A 19,848-nucleotide genomic window follows, 5' to 3' on the forward strand; every position below is an offset into this window, starting at 1 on the left:
AATACAGCATTACACAGTATGTTTTACTGATGAAGAAGTAAATGAGAAGCTATTAACAAGGATATTATTTATAACATTTTACTTAAGATTTGATAATGTTCTGTGTCATTAAAAATGTCTTGTGGTACCTTAAACATCTTAACACTTACTGTTGTAGGAGGAATGGGAGAAAAGGGATGGAAAAAGGGTGGATGGAAATAGCGAGGCTGTGCTTTAAGGGCAAGGAGATATAGAAACAGAACTGCTTAGATGGTTGTCATTAATAAGGTAGTGGCATGTGTGTTTATCAATTCTATGCAGCAAAAATTAATCACAAATCTTTATGGCCCCCTGAAAGATCAGAAATTCCTTTTTCATATAAGATTTATAGTCCTAACAAGGTATATACTGTTTGTGTCACAGTATGGTTTAAAGGCAGAGAAAATGGGATGGGAAAATAGTAAAAGGAAATAAGAATGTGAGATTGCTTTGGAAATAACCAAACATGAAACAGCTGTAACATTTGACATGGATATTTTAGTACTGAATAACTAGCTAACATAAATGTACTAAGAAGTATGGTTGTGCAAAGCATGGTTGTGCAAAGCATTAGAAAAGGATATTTTACAAATGACATTGTACAAGCAAAGCATCCCTTCTTGAAGTGTTAAAGCAACTGTGTTCTCTGTAAGGCTCAGCATGGCTTCACTGAAAGCTCTCTGAACATCTGTAGACATGACACAGTCAACATTTCTGCTGGACCTGCCTATGTGACAAAGCAGTTGATCCTGCACATATAGTAGGAGAAAGCCTTTGAATCTGCACTATCCCTTTCCTTCCTTCCTTCCTTCTTTGAAGTACCTGAATGCTCCTCTCTGAGGAGTGGTGCTTTGCTTGTGCAATACACTTTGCAAAAAAAACTGTTTCAGCTGTTGTGCCCAGCTGTACTGGAATGGCTTGGATAAAGGCAGTGACCCAGGAAACTACAAGACAATTAGTTTGCTGTCCATCATGGAAAAGTTGTATGTAAGATCTCTACGTAATAGGTTGAATTCTTTCTTGGAATGTGAGAGGTACTCACAGACTCCAGAACAGCTTTCAGAGAAAAATGCCCAGTCTTACATTGTTATCTGGTATTTTCCCACCCTATAAAAAATATTCAGGAACCTTAAAGGGTAAACCTTAAGGAGAATGGATCTGAAGGCAGCTTTAATTCTATTCCTAGGGATAAGTTAAAGCAGAAATGGTAGAATGTACCTATTGACAGAAGACATGGTTTACTTATTAAGGCCCCGAACAGGGATAACCCCCTTCAAATTGGATGTGACAGTGCAGGATAGTTGACTGAAAATATCCCCAGGTTAAGGCATCAGGCTGAAAACAGGGAGACCTTGAGTTCTAATTCCGCCTTAGGCACAAAGCCAGCTGGGTGACCTTGGGGTAGTCACTTCCTCTCAGCCCTAGGAAGGAGGGCAAGGATGCTGCCTCTTTATTCAGTTTATGTTTGAATAATCTGGAAAGTTTCTTAAAGAGCCTGATGAACATTTGGCAAAACATGGCAGGAGGAAAATCTGTGCTTTGATGAATGCAGGTGATATAGCTATCCTCTTGATTTTAGTCTATGAGAAATTTACTTCCTATAGATGGTTACTGGGTGATGAAATCAAAGACCAGGTTAAAAACTTCCTGTACTTGAGTGTTTTGTTTTGTTACTCCCTTTCATGTTCTAAGAGTAGAATTATGCTTCCTAGAAAGCTTCAGTTACACATCTTCTCTTTGCTTTAATACTAAAAAGGCCCATATACTCCCGCTGTTATTAACATTTTCAACACGAAGGTAACCTGTCAGTTCCTTTATGGAGTTGCCATTAGGTTCAAGAGGGTGTCTTCAAATTTAAATCATACACAGGTTAGTTTCTTACATGTTCTATATATTCCCAACGTAGACATTCTATGGGAGGCAGGACAGTGTCCTATAGAAGGCACAGCTGCTTGCCCATAAGCTCTGGCTGAATATATGTTTGTGTGTGTATATACAATATATACAGTGTATGTGTGTGTATATATATATGCATGCATGCATGCTTTGAAACAGCTTCAGGGTTATTCTTGTATCTTCCTCCAGGTGGGTACAATTGGTGCTGAATGACTCTGGTAGTCCATACTGGGCTATCACCTGGTTTTCTCTGTCAAACTGGAGGTATAATTCTGCAGTTGCATTAATAAACCAATGACTTTGAGATTTCCCTTTTCAAAATGGATGTTCATGCTCATTCATCCTGTTCACCAAGCCATTTTGGCATTTTATTTGAGAAAGCTTTTCAGCCAGCTGCTTAGTAACCTTCATATAATTACCTACTATATAGATTTTGCCTGGGCAAGATTGAACATAGTTCCCTCACAGATTCTCCAGGGAAGATTTGCTGAGATTCCCTAGTCTTTGACAGAAACCATAATCTATATTTAATCCACAAGATATAGTGTTCTTCTGACAAATTTCAGTTCTCCTTTTTTGATCTACTTAGGCTTTGTAGCTTCTTTAATGTGACAGATAGAATTTCCTTGGGAGTTAAAATGTTTCAGCTTGTTGCTATTTTTGTGTTAGATTTGGGTTCATTAGTCTTTTAGGTGGACATTGGATAGATAGTAACGTGCATGTTTCTGACAAATGATGGCATCTACCAGAATGGAGGATGAGAAAAGAAGTATATATCTATAAGGCTGTGGGAAGTTGTTGAGTCTTGTAATAGTATTGATAGTGGTATGAGTAGAGAGTGGTGTGGAGAGCCAAGGGAATGACCTTGGAGAAGCAAGGTAACAGTTGAAAAAAAAATCACAGAGAAACAGTCTTGTGGAGTCTGTTTTCTGACTTGGTCTATTTTGAAGGACTGACAGTTGGTATCTTCCTCTGCCACAGGATTTTGTTCCTGTGTCTGTATCACTACAGTATGGCTGATCAGCTTGGTCAGTTGTACATGTGATAATTTGTATAGATCCCTGGAATCTGAAGGTAATTTCGCAATTATACCATAGTCTATATGGTAATAATAAATTCATTCTCCCAGTAGGAATTGTTATGTAACCAAATCTGTATCAGAACATACCACAATCCAAACATCTTTTTGAGGACTTAACATGTGTAAATGGAAAGAAATTCTGATTGTTTGGTGTAGGTAAACACAACACTGAGAAGCCAAACATATAGTTGGGGAGCTGGCTGGAATCCTAAATGAGAATTCCAAAGTGCAGATTCTATTATCATATCAAAATATACTATGAAAAGAGAGTTTGGGTAACGCATCTGTATTTTGAAAATCTCCCTCAGCTGCTACTTCAGTACAAAACAAAGAATATCTTCAGCTGTAAATTTGTATATGAATTTAACATTGCATGTATGGGAAGATTACATAACTGAATGTACTTCCTAATAATAATAATAATGTCCTGCCACATTGAGAACTGAATGTTAGGGATATATGACTTTGAATATAATTCCTGTTCTTTGACTGATTCATTATTTGTGTTCAGGGAATGCTTTGTATTATGGGTTGGATAAGCATTCACTCATTCAGCTTGAAATGTCACAGTTTATTGTGTCAGCAAACGAGGGTTTTTAAAAAGTCAGATTTTGGTTGTCTTCTTGTCAATTTTTCCTTCTCAGTCTTGGAATTGTGTCCTATTCCCCTCCAACCCCATTTTGAGCTACTTTTTCCATTTAAATGAAGAGAGAATTTGTAAGAAAATCACTGTGCAGCAAGAAAAGGAAATGAGCACCCATTTGTCCCTGCTATGCAGATTTTAAAATCTATTTTACAGTTTTCTTTGACTTCTTTGAACAATATGTATTTAAATCTCTGCAAAATATGCTAATATAACTAATGATATAACTAGCATCTTAGTTTACATCGGTCTGAAATTAAAATGATTCTAAGCACGGTTCTCTAATTCATGAATTATATTTAGTTATTGTCTTCATTCCTGGACAGTATGAAATTCAAATATTGCCAATGTTTTAAAATACAGTTTTTAGAAAACAATACAGTAATTGCAGTATTTTCTGTCTTCCATCCTTCTCTTTATTTGTTTTAGGAGTTTCAGATACTTTTGTTAACGGATCTCACTGAAGGTAACTAAATATGAGGAGAAAGCTAGATTTGTCTGGCTTGACTGATGATGAAGCTGAACATGTTCTTCAGGTGGTCCAACGAGACTTTACCCTCCGCAAAAAAGAAGAAGATCGACTGAAGTAAGTATTGAGACAAACATATAAATGAGAAAACTGTTCATTCATTGTTATGCATTCCATGACTTTGCAGTCTGAACATACTGCATTGCAAATTAAGTTCTTTTTCAGACACTTACAAAAACAACCCAGTAAACTGCAATCAGATTCTAAGGTTTGTACTATTAAATTGGCATCAAATAAATGAGTTAACTCTTCCTTTCTGCACAAATATTTTGTTTTCGCTCACAGGAATATGTCCTAACAGTTCATATTATTGCATCAAGCGTTTCAAAGAGGCTAATCATTCAAGCTGGATCAGAAAGCTGCTGCTACCACCAGTATAATTCCTTATGCCTCTATGTTCCTGGAACCTGACATGTATACAGTAATAATTTCTTAGAGGCCTAAGCAATGTACCCTGTTTTCCCTAAGGTACTCCTTAAGTTATTTAGGACTTCTTTACCCATTACATTATACCTAAGATTTCTCTCTCTCTCCCCTTCCCCTGCCTCAGAGACAAAATATAGCAAATAAACACATGTCCTTATATATGTACATTTATCAGCAGTTGGGGATAAGTTGTGCAGTAATTCCCCTTCTGCTGTCCACTTAATAGCAAACTTGTGTAGATTGCTGAATGTTTGATATCGTCCTTAGTGCATGCTGCACCCAAATGGTATGTTAATTGTTATAAAAGATCATGGGAATAAAAATGCAGGACTCCACAGAAACAACAAATCTTGCTGTCTGTCTGAAATTATAAAGATATATAGCATATCTATAAGCATGATTGTAGTAAGCATTATCTATTACTATACCATTTGTATATGCTTAAAATGGGATGTACTGATTCTAGGGACCATTTACATTTATCAATAGATCTTTAAGTTTATCCATAGGTTAGAAGATAGACAATTTTTGTGACACTATGTCACAGGTACATCATTAGCTCTTTAGGGTTTTCAGAAATTGGTTACACATTTTAAAAAGAAAAGATATGCAGTAAATTTAGTTCCTTTATGTTGCTTTTTCATTATGTAACTCACATGAAATAACAATGTTCATTTGTTGTCTTTCAATGATACAAGTATTTGATTCTGACCCTAAGCCCCATACTTTGTTTAATGCTATTCCTGATTAGGTGTTGAAATACAGATTTATTGTAAATACCATCACATTTGTACATTGCCTTAATCAACCCATTAGGGCCATACTCATGCAGCATATGGAGACCAAAGATGTTGCAGCTTTCCACCAGATTTTCCTAAGTAACTGACTTAGTCATTTCTTCATTCAGTAATATTAAATTAATCAATGCTGAGTTCTTGGACAGATAGAATGTTTTGTAGGCATGGTGATATTCTGATAATAAAAAATCCCAAGTGTTTTTTTGTAAACTGTGTACATTCCATGTTCTTTTTTTTCTTGCCTCTGATCATGTAGTAAGCATGCATGTGGTGCTTCCTTTCCTGGCATCAGTGGAAGGAGAAAAGAAGCAGGGAAATCCACAGATTGGGGCCCTTTTAATTACAGTCCACTGTAATTACATTACTTGTGTATTCTACCTTCCCTCTAGAAGTTGATGGTGGATTACATGGGAATTTCCCTTCAGTTTGTCCACACAGTAACCATGTAAGGTAAGCTGAGCTAAGAGTACCTAGCCCAAAGTCACCCAATGAGTTTCCATGGCTGCAGGTGGACTTGAGCCTTTATCACACTACTTCGCAAGTTTTAATATAGTTGAATAGGGAAAACTTAATGTGCAGTTACTCTCTTTACAGTGTGATCTTAAATGTGCTTACTCAAAAGTCTTATTTCAATTTCAAGGTGCTTTGAAACATACAAAAGCACGGGGAAAGCATTTTCCTATAGATCATTAAAGCCACTGACTCTTTTGCAAGGCTTGGGCAGCTGCTCTGAAAGCATGTTCCAGCCATCTCTGCATACAGGTGCATATACAACCCCTTCATTTTGCCAGGAAGTAACATAATACAGATGAGGTACTCTTGTGGACTACATGGACATAACCAAAGGTGCATAGGCATACCCTTAAAAGTCCAGAAAGGACTGCTGAGGGCATTGCATCCAGCCTGGCTAAAATGAAAGCTTTACGAAATTTCAAAATTGTGATAGATGATAAATAAGCTGGAACAAACCCTTCCGGAAGAAAATGACAGATATTGGGGTGTAGCACCTTACTTACTGTAAATTTGTTTGGAGATCTATATCCCAGATTCGTTGTTTCAGAGCGGTTCTAGCAGTATCAAATCCTAACGAGCACAGACTTTCCATAGAGAAGCCCAGCAATTCAATTTTGTCTAAGGCTTTTTTTAGCCAAGATGACTTAAAATGACCTCTAAATATTAATAGGGCTAAACCTATAGGCAACATAATTAACTTTAGCCAGAAGGTAAGAAGAAGGAACCATGCTCTGGCATCCAATGAAACTATACCTATTTCTACCAGTAGGCTGGCATTTTTGATACTTTTTGGTACCATCAATATGGCTCTAATAAACTTATTCTGAATGGTTTCAATAGAATTGAGCTTAGCAAGGGAGCAGATGTGAGAGCCATAGAGAAGCTGAGGGACTACCTTAGCTTGAAAGACCTTGCAAGCTGCAGGAATATAATGGGCTCCTTTGGAACGGTAGAATCTTACACTAGCTGATGAGATACGCTGTGCAACACTTGCCCGGTACAGAAAATGAGCATTCCAGGATAAGGAAGCATGGAAACCCTAAGCCTTATGTTGTTATATTCTCTATATAAGGACTGTAGACAGATCCTTATATATCCATTATTGAAGAAATTTCCAGGCAGGGAGAGTGATTTCTATCTAATGCTGCTTCTTTTGGACCTGAAAATATCCTCCCAGGTTGCCCAGTTTTGTGCTACCATCTGCACAATACACTGTGCCATCACTTAGATTTAGAATTTCTTAACATAGTATTTTATTTCAACTTATTTTAGTATTTTCATTCTTAATTAATTTTGGATTGTAGTATACTAATTGCTTTTGTTTTATATACTGTATATGTATTAATGTAAGATTGTTGCTATTGTATAGTTTTATTGTGTCTGGCCTTAGGGCTGTAATAAACATAATTATGTTGATGATGATGATGATGACGACTAGATTTCCTTGTTTTAGACTACAGGTTAGGACTCACCTGTTTGATTTATTCTTCTAACTAGTGCATAAATGTTCTGGAATGTAGAAAATGTGTATATTAAAAGGAACTCCTAATGAAATATTTAATGTTTAGGGAGTCGTCAAATGAAATAATTTGATTCTTTGAAGTTTACATTAAAATTATTTTATTATAAAATAAATATCTATTAATAAGTTTTACAGTTTGTATTAAATACTGAATCTGTCATGAGTACGGATGGCGAGCAGGGGGCTCCCATCCAGGCTGTAAAGCGCATGCGTAGCACTGAGGAATTAGGTAGCCATTCTAAGAGGCACAGATCGGGCCCGCCTTAACCTTTGGGGTTTATATGTCTGGGTTTTTCCCACGCTTCTTTAGTTTGTTAGGATTTTCCTGTTATGTAGCAGCAATAAAACACTAGAGACCTGTTCCTTGTCTCAGCGTGGTTCCTGGCTGTTAGGACAGAATCAATTACTAAAATATTAATTTTATTTTTGCTTTTTGCAATAGAACTGTACCATTCTAGGCATCATGTGATAGATTTATATTTATTATATACATATAATTTGAATAGTTTTTATATCTATGTCTAAACACTGCTATATTCCTAACTGATTATGTGCCATCAAATTGTTGATTCTTAGCAACCATATAGAATTATTTTCTCCAAGAATACATAACTGAAGGGACTTAGAATTCAAGAGTGAACACCAGGCAATTAACTAGAGAAGAAAACTATGAAGTTGGAGTAAAGAAAGGAAATGTGCCAGTGATTCAGATATGTGAAGCATTACACATTCAGAACGAATATGGTGTAGCTTCTGTAAAAAAGTATTTCTTCGGAAAACAAAACATTGAATTATAGAAACTAATAGGATTATGCAGTAGTTCAGTTCTGATTTCAAAAAATTGCTTTGGAGTTTCAGGGAGCAAACATAGCCCCTACTATCTCCTCCTCCTCCTCCTTCCTAGCATTTTTCCATTATCGTGGGGTCTGCTTTTCGGATCCTGAAACACTACTTTGCCCGGTTGTCCGCATCCTCAGGGCACAGACCCTCAATTTGCATGCCCCTATCTGCCATTCTTTAAAGCAGCTGCACCTTTTCCAGGGATGATATGGCTACTGCAGAGGGCAACTGCATGATCCTGAGAAAAAAAAACAGTGGTTTAAAGAGTTGCAGACAGATTTTATATATATATATATATATTGCAATCAGATGCACTGCGAAGAATCTTTTCCAGCTGCACAACCCTAGAAATTGTATGTGTGCAGTTGTTCAATTTTTTTTTTGAATCAAATCACTTTTTTATTAGCTAATAGGATGTAGCATACTTGTGGATAATAAATAGTTATAATACAAAATCAATATTTAATTATGTATTTAGAACTTGATTTTGCTAGCCCTACAGCAGGTGTATTATTCATTTTCATACTGGATAACTTAAGATTTTATATAAGAACAGTTTCTTTGACCAAAATTCTGATATTTTTCTCTTTAAATCTGATTTAGACAAGATAACCCTTCAGTCACAGGATACTTCTTATTATACTACCAGTGGGCAGTGTAAAGTGGGGACTTGAATAGCATTTTAATAATAGCCATTATCTAGTTCTCTGTAGCTGCTGCTCTTCCTTCCACCTGCTTCTTCATTCCTCTGCTAGTGAAACTGGCCTACTTAAATGGTTCCAGTTAAATCTGATCATTAAACTTTATTGTATTAGGAGTGTTTTCTCTAGAATAGCCATATTTATGTATAAGCTTTCTGAAACACAAATCTTGCTTACTTATTATTTTCAATATCTAAGTACAGTGTGTCCTAAATTATTATTAAATGCTTAACACTCCCAAAAACAATGAGATTGCTTCCCTCCTACAAGTAAAACAGAATTCTACCAGTCTGTCTGAAAGTACTGTAAATAGATAGTGCTAAGTTTAAAAATAGCTTGACAAGTGACAAACTGTCTGTTAGCATTTGTTGTTTCTCTAAAATGTCCCTGAAGATTTTTTTTTAAAATAAAGCCAAGCTATCAATTCTATATTACAAAGAAAACTTAAAATGAAATTATTCATTTATGTCTTCTAATGTCCAGTTTTTGATGGACTGGCTAAGTATACTTCAGCAAAGGATCATTACCTTGTCGTGGTGCTGGAGCTTGAGCACCTCAGTGATGCCCTGAGTTAAACCGTGAAGGGCCACCCAAGATGGGGAGGTCATGACAGAGAGGTCAGACTAAATGCGATCCCTGGGGAAGGTAATGGCAACCCACCCCAGTATTCTTGCCGTGAAAACTAAATGGATCAGTACAACCAGAGACCAAGGGCAAGATGGATAGATGATATTCTAGAGGTGACGGACTCATCCCTGGGGGAACTGGGGGTGCTGATGACCGACAGGAAGCTCTGGCGTGGGCTGGTCCATGAAGTCACGAAGAGTCGGAAGCGACTAAACGAATAAACAACAACAACTGTCCAGTTTTTGATGGACTGGCTAAGTATAAACTTAATAAATAGATTTATGGAGGCTGTAAATGCTTTTCTGCACAAAGGCTCTTAAAAGTCTGTGAATAACAGAGTTTGTGGTAAATAGAAAATAATTTTAACAGCTGCAGGTATTCTTTATTTACAGTTTTAGTCACTTGGAAACAATTTAGTCACAGAAAACAATTTGTAAAGTTGCTTGGCCATTGAACATTAACTGTAATCAACCTTAGAATTACAGTATTTACTTTTAATCTCATGTTGCTCTAGGCAGAAAATATGAGATATAGTATTACTGTTTCATAGACTTCCATGTAAGAGACTGCTAGAGGGCTCTCTGCTGTAGTTGTTTTCACATTTAGGACATTAGAAGTGAAGCCATTAGTGGCCTGCTAGAACCACCTAATGGAGCAGAGTTTAACAAAGAATAGGAGCTGTGCACAGAAAAAGAATATTATCTTAGATAGCTTTAATGAGCACATCAGAGAAACACAGGTTACTGATCTTACACATTCAGCCCTCCCAAGCATAAAGAATCACATGCTTACACAGAGTAGGTTGAAAAACGAGTTTTACTGACTTTATTCTTTGGTCTAGTTACATTCATCTTTGGTGGAAAATGAAGTTCCTTGTTTCTTCTGTTCTTTACCTATAATTAGTGATCTCTTAGCCCTATAGCTGCTAAGAGCTGTGTGGAAGAAAGTGGCAGCCACATGGCTTTAGGTCCAAGATGGAGAGAGAAGCAAAACATGCTTCTTCTCCAATGATGAAGGAGGAAGAGAGAGAGGAAGTGGGAGTGGCAACAAACAGTTTCCTCTAACAAGCATGGAGATTTGCATCCTGGGAACAAACTCAATTTACATGCTAATTGAGGCATGCTGATTTGCTAACACTTCCAACAAGAAGAAGCATATTTCTGTAACAGTGGAGAAAGATATTCTTGCTATAGTTTTAGTTTCATAGCACCTGCCAGGTCTTTGACTTTAGCAGTAGCCAGACATTGTAGTGGCTTAGCCCCATGCCTCCATTTTGTCTTACCCCTTGTACATCTCTGGGTCCAGGGCCAAACCCTCATTGTCACTGGTTTAAATATTTTCTTTGAATTTAAAGAATTTCTTATAAAACTGCAGACTTTTTCTTTTAAGATAAACTAGCTTTAAAATACATTGATTTCAGCCCTTTCTCCACAACATGTACTTAAAAGGCTGATGCACAAAAACAATTTATTTCAAGTGATGAAGTTGTTCCATTTTCTGCTTTTCTGACTTGGCACATTTTTGATTAATGTCCTAATAACTTCTTGCCTTGCAACTGTGAAAGAAACATGGCAATTTCATTCTTTCTAAGGCAAGGTAACTGGGACAAAAAGTATGCAAGACTACACATTTAAACTGTTTATACACTTTTCTAATATGTGCATTCATAGCAGCAGATTCTCCTCTTATAATTTTTCAGTCTTCTCCTCTCTTACAGTTTTCTGTAGTCCTTCTTTCTGTAGGCTCATTGAGATTGGTGCTAGAACTGCCTTCTCCTTCATAAGCAATTTAGGTCAGGGGTAGAGACAGGGCTAAAGGAAAATCCTGTAGGAATGAGTGGAATGAGCGACCTGCTGTAACAAATTTTTATCAGACTGCTGCAGATTCATGAGTGGAGAATGGAATACTGTACAGATATATCCTTAATTCTCCCATGCTATTTTTAAGGAGGGGGTGCCTTTAAGTCAGTGTTGACTCCTGGCAACTGCCTGGACTAATCCATGCAGTTTCCTTGGCAAGATTTTTGGAAATGGTTTGCCCTTGCCTGTTTCATAGGGCTCAGAGAGAGTGACTGGCCCAAGGCCACCCAGGTGGTTTTGTGCTTATGGTGGCACTAGAACTCATGGTCTTCCTGTCTGGTGCTAAACCTCTCTCTCCCATGCGAGCTTCATCAAAATAAATATAAGTTGAAAATTTGTCAAGGCATACAGTATATCAGGTTCAAAATATGACTCCAACCTAGATATTTTTCATTCCCTATGGAACTTGATTGCTCAGCCCTCTTTCCATCTCTGTTATGGGTGTTCTCTACAACTAAAATTGGTTAATCACTGCAAAATTCTTTGAAAACCCCAGAACTACAGTAAACAATTGACACAGACACAGACACAGAACAGCAAACAAAGCTTTGTAGGACCCAGAAATTAATAGCAACTTGATTAGCAGATTGTGGTGTTTACAGTGAAAGGCAGTTTGCTAAAATGAGCCTCTTTGTCTGAGTGTGTTGATAGCAGTAGGCCAACATTTTTGCCATTAAATTTGTTGCTGTAAGTTCACAAGAAGTTAGTTCACAATATAGGGCCGTTTTGTAGGAATCCTTTTTTTGTTTTGTTTTGTTTTGCTTTTTTCTTTAGTGAAAACAAAGTGCTGCATGATTATAGGAAATCTTGCCATACATTATTGATAACAACCAGAGCTGGGTTTTGTTGAAACAGTTATCTCTTTAACAAGTAAGTGAACATCTTGGCTATCATGGGAACATTTTCAAGATTTCTGAAGAATTCTTCTTATGATAGACAGTAATGAAGCACCATCGATGTCATGACCTCTCAGTTACTTCAGTTGTGCACATTTTCCCCTGCTCCCAGGTCATTTAGATCCTTAAACCTATCAAATGAAATATATATTTGATGATAGAGGGGCATAATTGCCTAAGAGTCCACAGTTTTTCTAATACTTATAAGCTACTGTCAAGAAAGTAAGGCATGATGTGGAGACTCCAGAAAGTAAATGGTGGTACATACTAGCTGTATGGTAAACATAATGTGGCAATTGCGGTGTCACTCACTCATCGTCACTGGCTCCTCTAAGGATTGGGTGTAACTAGCAAAACATGGTTATCTCTATCTCAGACCTGATAGACATTTTGGGCGTCAGTGAACTGAAATGGACTGGAATGGGTCACTTCACATCAAATGACCACCAGATCTACTACTGTGGACAAGAGGACCACAGAAGAAATGGAGTAGCCTTCATAATTAATAGTAAAGTGGCTAAAGCAGTGCTTGGATACAATCCAAAAAAACGATAGAATGATCTCAATTCGAATTCAGGGCAAGCCATCTAACATCACAGTGATCCAAATATACGCCCCAACCACAGATGCTGAAGAAGCTGAAGCAGAGCAGTTCTATGAGGATCTGCAGCACCTACTGGACAACACGCCTAAAAGAGATGTTATTTTCATCACGGGAGACTGGAATGCTAAGGTGGGCAGTCAAATGACACCTGGAATTACAGGTAAGCATGGCCTGGGAGAACAAAACGAAGCAGGACATAGGCTGATAGAATTTTGCCAAGACAACTCACTCTGCATAACAAACACTCTCTTCCAACAACCTAAGAGACAGCTTTATACATGGACTTCAGCAGATGGACAACACCAAAATCAGATTGACTACATCCTTTGCTGCCAAAGGTGGCGGACATCTATACAGGTGGTAAAAACAAGACCTGGAGCTGACTGTAGTTCCAATCACGAACTTCTTATTGCACAATTTAGGATCAGACTAAAGAGATTAGGGAAGACGCACAGATCAGCTAGATATGAGCTCACTAATATTCCTAAGGAATATGCAGTGGAGGCGAAGAATCGATTTAAGGAACTGGACTTAGTAGATAGGGTCCCGGAAGAACTCTGGACAGAAGTTCGCAACATTGTTCAGGAGGCGGCAACAAAATACATCCCAAAGAAAGAGAAAACCAAGAAGGCAAAGTGGCTGTCTGCTGAGACACTAGAAGTAGCCCAAGAAAGAAGGAAAGCAAAAGGCAACAGTGATAGGGGGAGATATGCCCAATTAAATTCAAAATTCCAGAGGTTAGCCAGAAGAGATAAGAAATTATTTTTAAACAAGCAATGCGCAGAAATGGAAGAAGACAATAGAATAGGAAGGACAAGAGACCTCTTCCAGAAAATTAGAACCATCAGAGGTAAATTCCAGGCAAAAATGGGTATGATCAAAAACAAAGATGGCAAGGACCTAACAGAAGAAGAAGAGATCAAGAAAAGGTGGCAAGAATATACAGAAGACCTGTATAGGAAGGATAACAATATCGGGGATAGCTTTGACGGTGTGGTCAGTGAGCTAGAGCCAGACATCCTGAAGAGTGAGGTTGAATGGGCCTTAAGAAGCATTGCTAATAACAAGGCAGCAGGAGACGACGGCATCCCAGCTGAACTGTTCAAAATCTTGCAAGATGATGCTGTCAAGGTAATGCATGCTATATGCCAGCAAATTTGGAAAATGCAAGAATGGCCATCAGACTGGAAAAAATCAACTTATATCCCCATACCAAAAAAGGGAAACACTAAAGAATGTTCAAACTATCAAACAGTGGCACTCATTTCACATGCCAGTAAGGTAATGCTCAAGATCCTGCAAGGTAGACTTCAGCAATTCATGGAGCGAGAATTGCCAGATGTACAAGCTGGGTTTAGAAAAGGCAGAGGAACTAGGGACCAAATTGCCAATATCTGCTGGATAATGGAAAAAGTCAGGGAGTTTCAGAAAAACATCTATTTCTGTTTTATTGACTATTCTAAAGCCTTTGACTGTGTGGACCATAACAAATTGTGGCAAGTCCTTAGCGATATGGGGATACCAAGTCATCTTGTATGCCTCCCGAAGAATCTGTATAACGACCAAGTAGCAACAGTAAGAACAGACCACGGAACAACGGACTGGTTTAAGATTGGGAAAGGAGTACGGTAGGGCTGTATACTCTCACCCTACCTATTCAACTTGTATGCAGAACACATCATGCAACATGCTGGGCTTGAGGAATCCAAGGGTGGAGTTAAAATCGCTGGAAGAAACGTTAACAATCTCAGAAATGCAGATGATACCACTTTGATGGCTGAAAGCGAAGAGGAACTGAGGAGCCTTATGATAAAGGTGAAAGAAGAAAGTGCAAAAGCTGGCTTGCAGCTAAACCTCAAAAAAACCAAGATTATGGCAACCAGCTTGATTGATAACTGGCAGATAGAGGGAGAAAATGTAGAAGCAGTGAAAGACTTTGTATTTCTAGGTGCGAAGATTACTGAAGATGCTGACTGCAATCAGGAAATCAGAAGATGCTTAATCCTTGGGAGAAGAGCAATGATAAATCTCGATAAAATAGTTAAGAGCAGAGACATCACACTGACAACAAAGGTCCGCATAGTTAAAGCAATGGTGTTCCCCGTAGTAACATACGGCTGCGAGAGCTGGACCATAAGGAAGGCTGAGAGAAGGAAGATCGATGCTTTGGAACTGTGGTGTTGGAGGAAAATTCTGAGAGTGCCTTGGACTGCAAGAAGATCAAACCAGTCCATCCTCCAGGAAATAAAGCCAGACTGCTCACTTGAGGGAATGATATTAAAGGCAAAACTGAAATACTTTGGCCACATAATGAGAAGACAGGACAGCCTGGAGAAGATGCTGATGCTAGGGAGAGTGGAAGGCAAAAGGAAGAGGGGCCGACCAAGGGCAAGGTGGATGGATGATATTCTAAAGGTGACGGACTCGTCCCTGGGGGAGCTGGGGGTGTTGACGACCAACAGGAAGCTCTGGCGTGGGCTGGTCCATGAAGTCACGAAGAATCGGAAGCGACTAAATGAATAAACAACAAGGCTGTTGAGTCTGTGGACGGAAGAGGAAAGAAAGAAGCAGACAATTTACAAGGTCACAGTATATGAAAATTTGAATGACTATCGTTCTGAAAACAGAATTACTTTCTTTTTTAAAGACACTCAAAAAGCCAGACAATATTTGATTTTAAGGCTATGCCCGCTAAGCAGAGGATGTAAGAACAAAAGGGCATGCTGGATGTCTGGTAACCCTAATCACTGAGGATCATTTCAGTTTTTACATGTTTGCCCAGTTTTTACATGTTTGTGCAAATACAGTAGCGTAATGAATGTGCAGTGGAAAGTTAAGTTTGGCTAACTAATTCATAGTCATTTTTCTTCACACATTTTTTTTTGACAAAACCACTTAAAGTGAGGTAAACAACTTGGCAGAGAGAAAGGGAGAATCTTTTTAAGAATGAAGCACTTTTATAAATTTCATAAAGAAAATAAATATAGTGTATGTGATTTTTTTTTAAACAATCCAATTATTTTCCTGGTATTTTCCAAAGTTCTGAAATATTAAAATAAAATAGTTGTTCCTAGTTTTATATATTGAAAATCCTTTTTTATGCTAGGTTTTTTTTTAATCATTTGTCTATTTTGAGTGTTCAGTCCATGGCACAATTCTACAACTAGAATTAGTTACAAAGCAATGGAAAGCAAATACAGCTGGGAAACATTGACATGCTATTAAGTTGATGTGAGATCAATTATATTTTAGTGTTTATATTTCCAATCCATTTCTGTTTTATGATCTCAAGATGCTAACGGCTTTGAGTAAGCCGAAGGATATTAATGCTAATAATTCTGTAGATTCTAAAAATACTAACGTATGCTGCAAGGCATTCTGTTATAGTAACCTCTGTAAGTGAAGAAATTTATTAGCAACACTAAGAACTCTTTGATTGCACATTACAAAAGTGAATAGTATAGAGATATTTTATTGTTTATTTAGGAATTTATAAGTCAAGTGGTCTTTAATGGATAAATATCCTCTATGGGTTCTTCTTCACACATTATTGTGCTTTTATCATGTCTTTGAGGAGTATGGAGGAAACTTTATCAATATAAATTGTGCTGACTCTACAGCCTACATTTGCTATACCTCAAGACTTATTTTTAAATGCATTTTGACTTTTAACCAAAGTATTTTCCATGTAGAAAACTAGATATTATTTCCTAATGAATTGTCTACATTAAATTGTTTCTGTGCAAGTTATCAGCCATTGTCATAAAAATGAAGCCAACTGTCTCTTGAGTCATATATTGTCACAGCAATAATAAAGAAGTCTTCTCAGCAATAATTCCTACCCTTCTTTAAAAATAGGTGGCAAGATGTTCTATTGGAAAGTAAGGGCAGAGTTTGGAACAGTTACAAATCAATTGTTGTTTATTCGTTTAGTTGCTTCCGACTCTTTGTGACTTCATGGACCAGCCCACGCCAGAGCTTCCTGTTGGTTGTCAACACCCCCAGCTCCCCCAGGGATGAATCTATCACCTCTAGAATATCATCTATCCATCTTGCCCTTGCTCAGCCCCTCTTCCTTTTGCCTTCCACCCTCCCTAGCATCAGCATCTTCTCCAGGGTGTCCTGTCTTCTCATTATGTGGCCAAAGTATTTCAGTTTTGCCTTTAAATCAATTACTTTGTATTAATTATTTTAAGGATCTTCAACAACTACAGATAGGTATTTCTGAAAAATACCTTTAAAGTTGGAATTACTGGTATTTATGAAATATGGAACAAAGAATTGGAATATTCCATAATGGAACAGCAATGGATCCAAGTTTTTACAAATGTTAAGTTTGCTTCTTTGGATTTGAATTTGAAATTAATCCATCAAAAGACTTTACGTTGATTCTATAAAGAATGTATCCAAAAGGATGGATTGGAGATTTTCTCTATTGGGGATGTAGGAAATTTGAATGTAAAGTGACTCATGTGATAGTCATATCTGGTTTTAGTTTCTTTTTGGAAGTACATCATGACAGATGTATGGTAAATGTTTTCAAGTTAAAGATGCTAATATTATTTTGAATTATACTCCAAACTTGTGGAATCTGTTTTTGAGGAATATTGGTTTTAGCAGAAATGGGGAATAGCAAAGAAAATTATATTGAAGATTAGAAAAGTACTATTACCTAGATAGACAGGATTCAAGAAATGTTTAAAATGCTATTTGTTCTGCTAATCAAAGATGACACAATATATTTCCCTTTGGCAGAGATTTCATAATATTTTACAATAGACAACTTTTATGCCCCATTTGATACATTATTAAATGAATATATGATATATTTAGGTTATTTATATCAATTTAGAATATTAATTTTTTAAATATTTTTTTCTGTTTATTTTACTATACTTTTTAGTTTTGGTATTATTCATAACAAATTAATTTGGATATTACTATTTTTCTTTTAATTTGTTTTTGTATTTGTTTTTGTATTTTTTTTTACAACTGCAATTATATTAAAAGAATTAGTGAAACATGTTTTATAATTATAACAGAAAGGACATTTATGTACAGGAAATACATTAAAGTATAGGGATTGGAAATACTTTATTTCTTTATTAAATTTATACAGCTGCTCATCTTACTGCTGCAACTCTGGGCAGCTTACAGAGTTAAAAGCCAAAAAAGCAATGCAAAGACAACCACAAAAAACCCCACAAAAAATCATTAAAAACTTTAAAAACAATAAAACTACTAAATCATAAAAAACATAATCTGTGGGAGAGCAGCATTCATTTCCTAGAAATATAACCATTTAACAACTCTTCGCTAACATGATTGGATCCCCAGGCTAGATGACAAAGCCGTGTCTTCAGGCTCTTCTGGAAGGTCAACCGGATCAGGGCCAGTCTCACCTCAGGGGGAAAGAGCAGGCACTGTGGCAGAAAAGGGTCTCTTCCTGGGTCTTGCTGGATGACACTTCTTCATAGATGGGACCCACAACATACCCTTTCTGCCAGATTCGATGGGATGGGTAGATGTAATTGGGGTGGGACGCTTCCTCAAATATCATATATTACAGAATTAGGTAGTTGCATGCTGCCAGAAGGAAAGTCCAAGAGTTTATGCTCTGTGCTTGGAAAGAAAGGCAGAAGTAAGTGACCTCAGATTAGCAATGAATTGCTAATCTTTAGACAAATAGCAGTGATGGAATATGTCTCCGAAGGGGAAGGTGATGTGATAGACTTCAGTAACACAGCAGATTCTCAGGAAGGAGGGAACGCATTCCAAGGAGGGGGGCAAGACAAGAGACAACACAGTCCTGAGTTGGATCATGGGAAGAGGAAGAGATTTAGCAGAGCCACTCCCTAGAATCTCCCAGGGTATATTCATTAGGTTAGAGTAATGCAGGTTTAGTCTGGCAAGATTCTGTCTATACAATGTAAGCAAATAAAGAACTGAATTTGGCTGGATTGATTCTATGTTGTTCTTGGGCTGAGCCCAACTCAGCAGTCAGAATAATAGATTAAGAAATAACACAGAATAAATCCTTAATTCTCTGCCTACACCCTACTGCCCCCTTGGGATCAGTAGGTCATGAAGTGCTGAAGAGTCAGTGCCATGAGATCTGGATCTTCAACACCCAATATTGCAAATCCCACATATATAAACTGTAACTTCTTTGTATTGAATTATAATACTACAGGATAGCTCTATGTAGCATAACCAAAAAGGTAATGGATGACCAAAAGAGTGGTGCACCACTGACAGTAATAGCAGGGTCTTGTCCTTGCTGAGCTTGCCTGTGAGCCTGCTTCCTTCATGCCTGACATGGTGCAGCTTTTTGTAATGGGTAGTGTAGTACAGAAAGGGAATACCTTGCCCAGGATCATTATCCTCAAAACTTGTTTGGGAGAAGATGGGGCTCTCAAAGCCAGCACAACTTACTCATCTATAAATATCATCATCATCATCATTGAATAATAGAAGGAGAAGGAGAAAGAGTTCACCAATTTTTTAGTGTAGAGATAAGTGCGCTAGTAAAATTTACTAAATTACTGCTGCAGTGCTGTACCTCTTACTATCTAAAGAAAAAAAATGTAAAATTCTTGTGTGACATTCCATTGTATAACTCATTTTAATATCATTGAATTACTGGAGACTGCCACAAGCTTGAATAATGTTTGTCATAACAGAATAATTGGTTAAATTTCATGGGATTTTAGTCATGTGTAACTGTTATTACTGAAAAGAATCTTTATGGACCCTTGCTGATTTCTGATTGAGTCCTCTTAAAAAGCTTTACTTAATACAAAAAAATCCTACCAACACCTGAGAGAAACAGTATTGAACAATTTGTGGGAATGACTCAACTATTAACCTTTAAGCCAAGTTAAGAATACATTAGT

At 37.3% G+C, this 19,848-nt stretch overlaps 1 protein-coding gene across 1 annotated transcript in view; it reads left to right on the forward strand.

Annotated features, from left to right (window-relative positions):
• The window catches only part of MYRIP (myosin VIIA and Rab interacting protein), a 118,489-nt gene that overhangs the window by 20,624 nt on the left and 78,017 nt on the right, over positions 1–19,848 (forward strand). Inside the window, exon 2 of the mRNA XM_063304134.1 lies at positions 4,068–4,224. Within this exon, the coding sequence (XP_063160204.1) occupies positions 4,115–4,224 (110 nt within the window). The 5' untranslated portion in view covers positions 4,068–4,114. The remainder of the gene's footprint in view (positions 1–4,067; positions 4,225–19,848) is intronic.

The sequence above is a fragment of the Candoia aspera genome, chromosome 4 (assembly GCF_035149785.1).
Source record: "Candoia aspera isolate rCanAsp1 chromosome 4, rCanAsp1.hap2, whole genome shotgun sequence".
Taxonomy (NCBI): Eukaryota; Metazoa; Chordata; class Lepidosauria; order Squamata; family Boidae; genus Candoia; species Candoia aspera.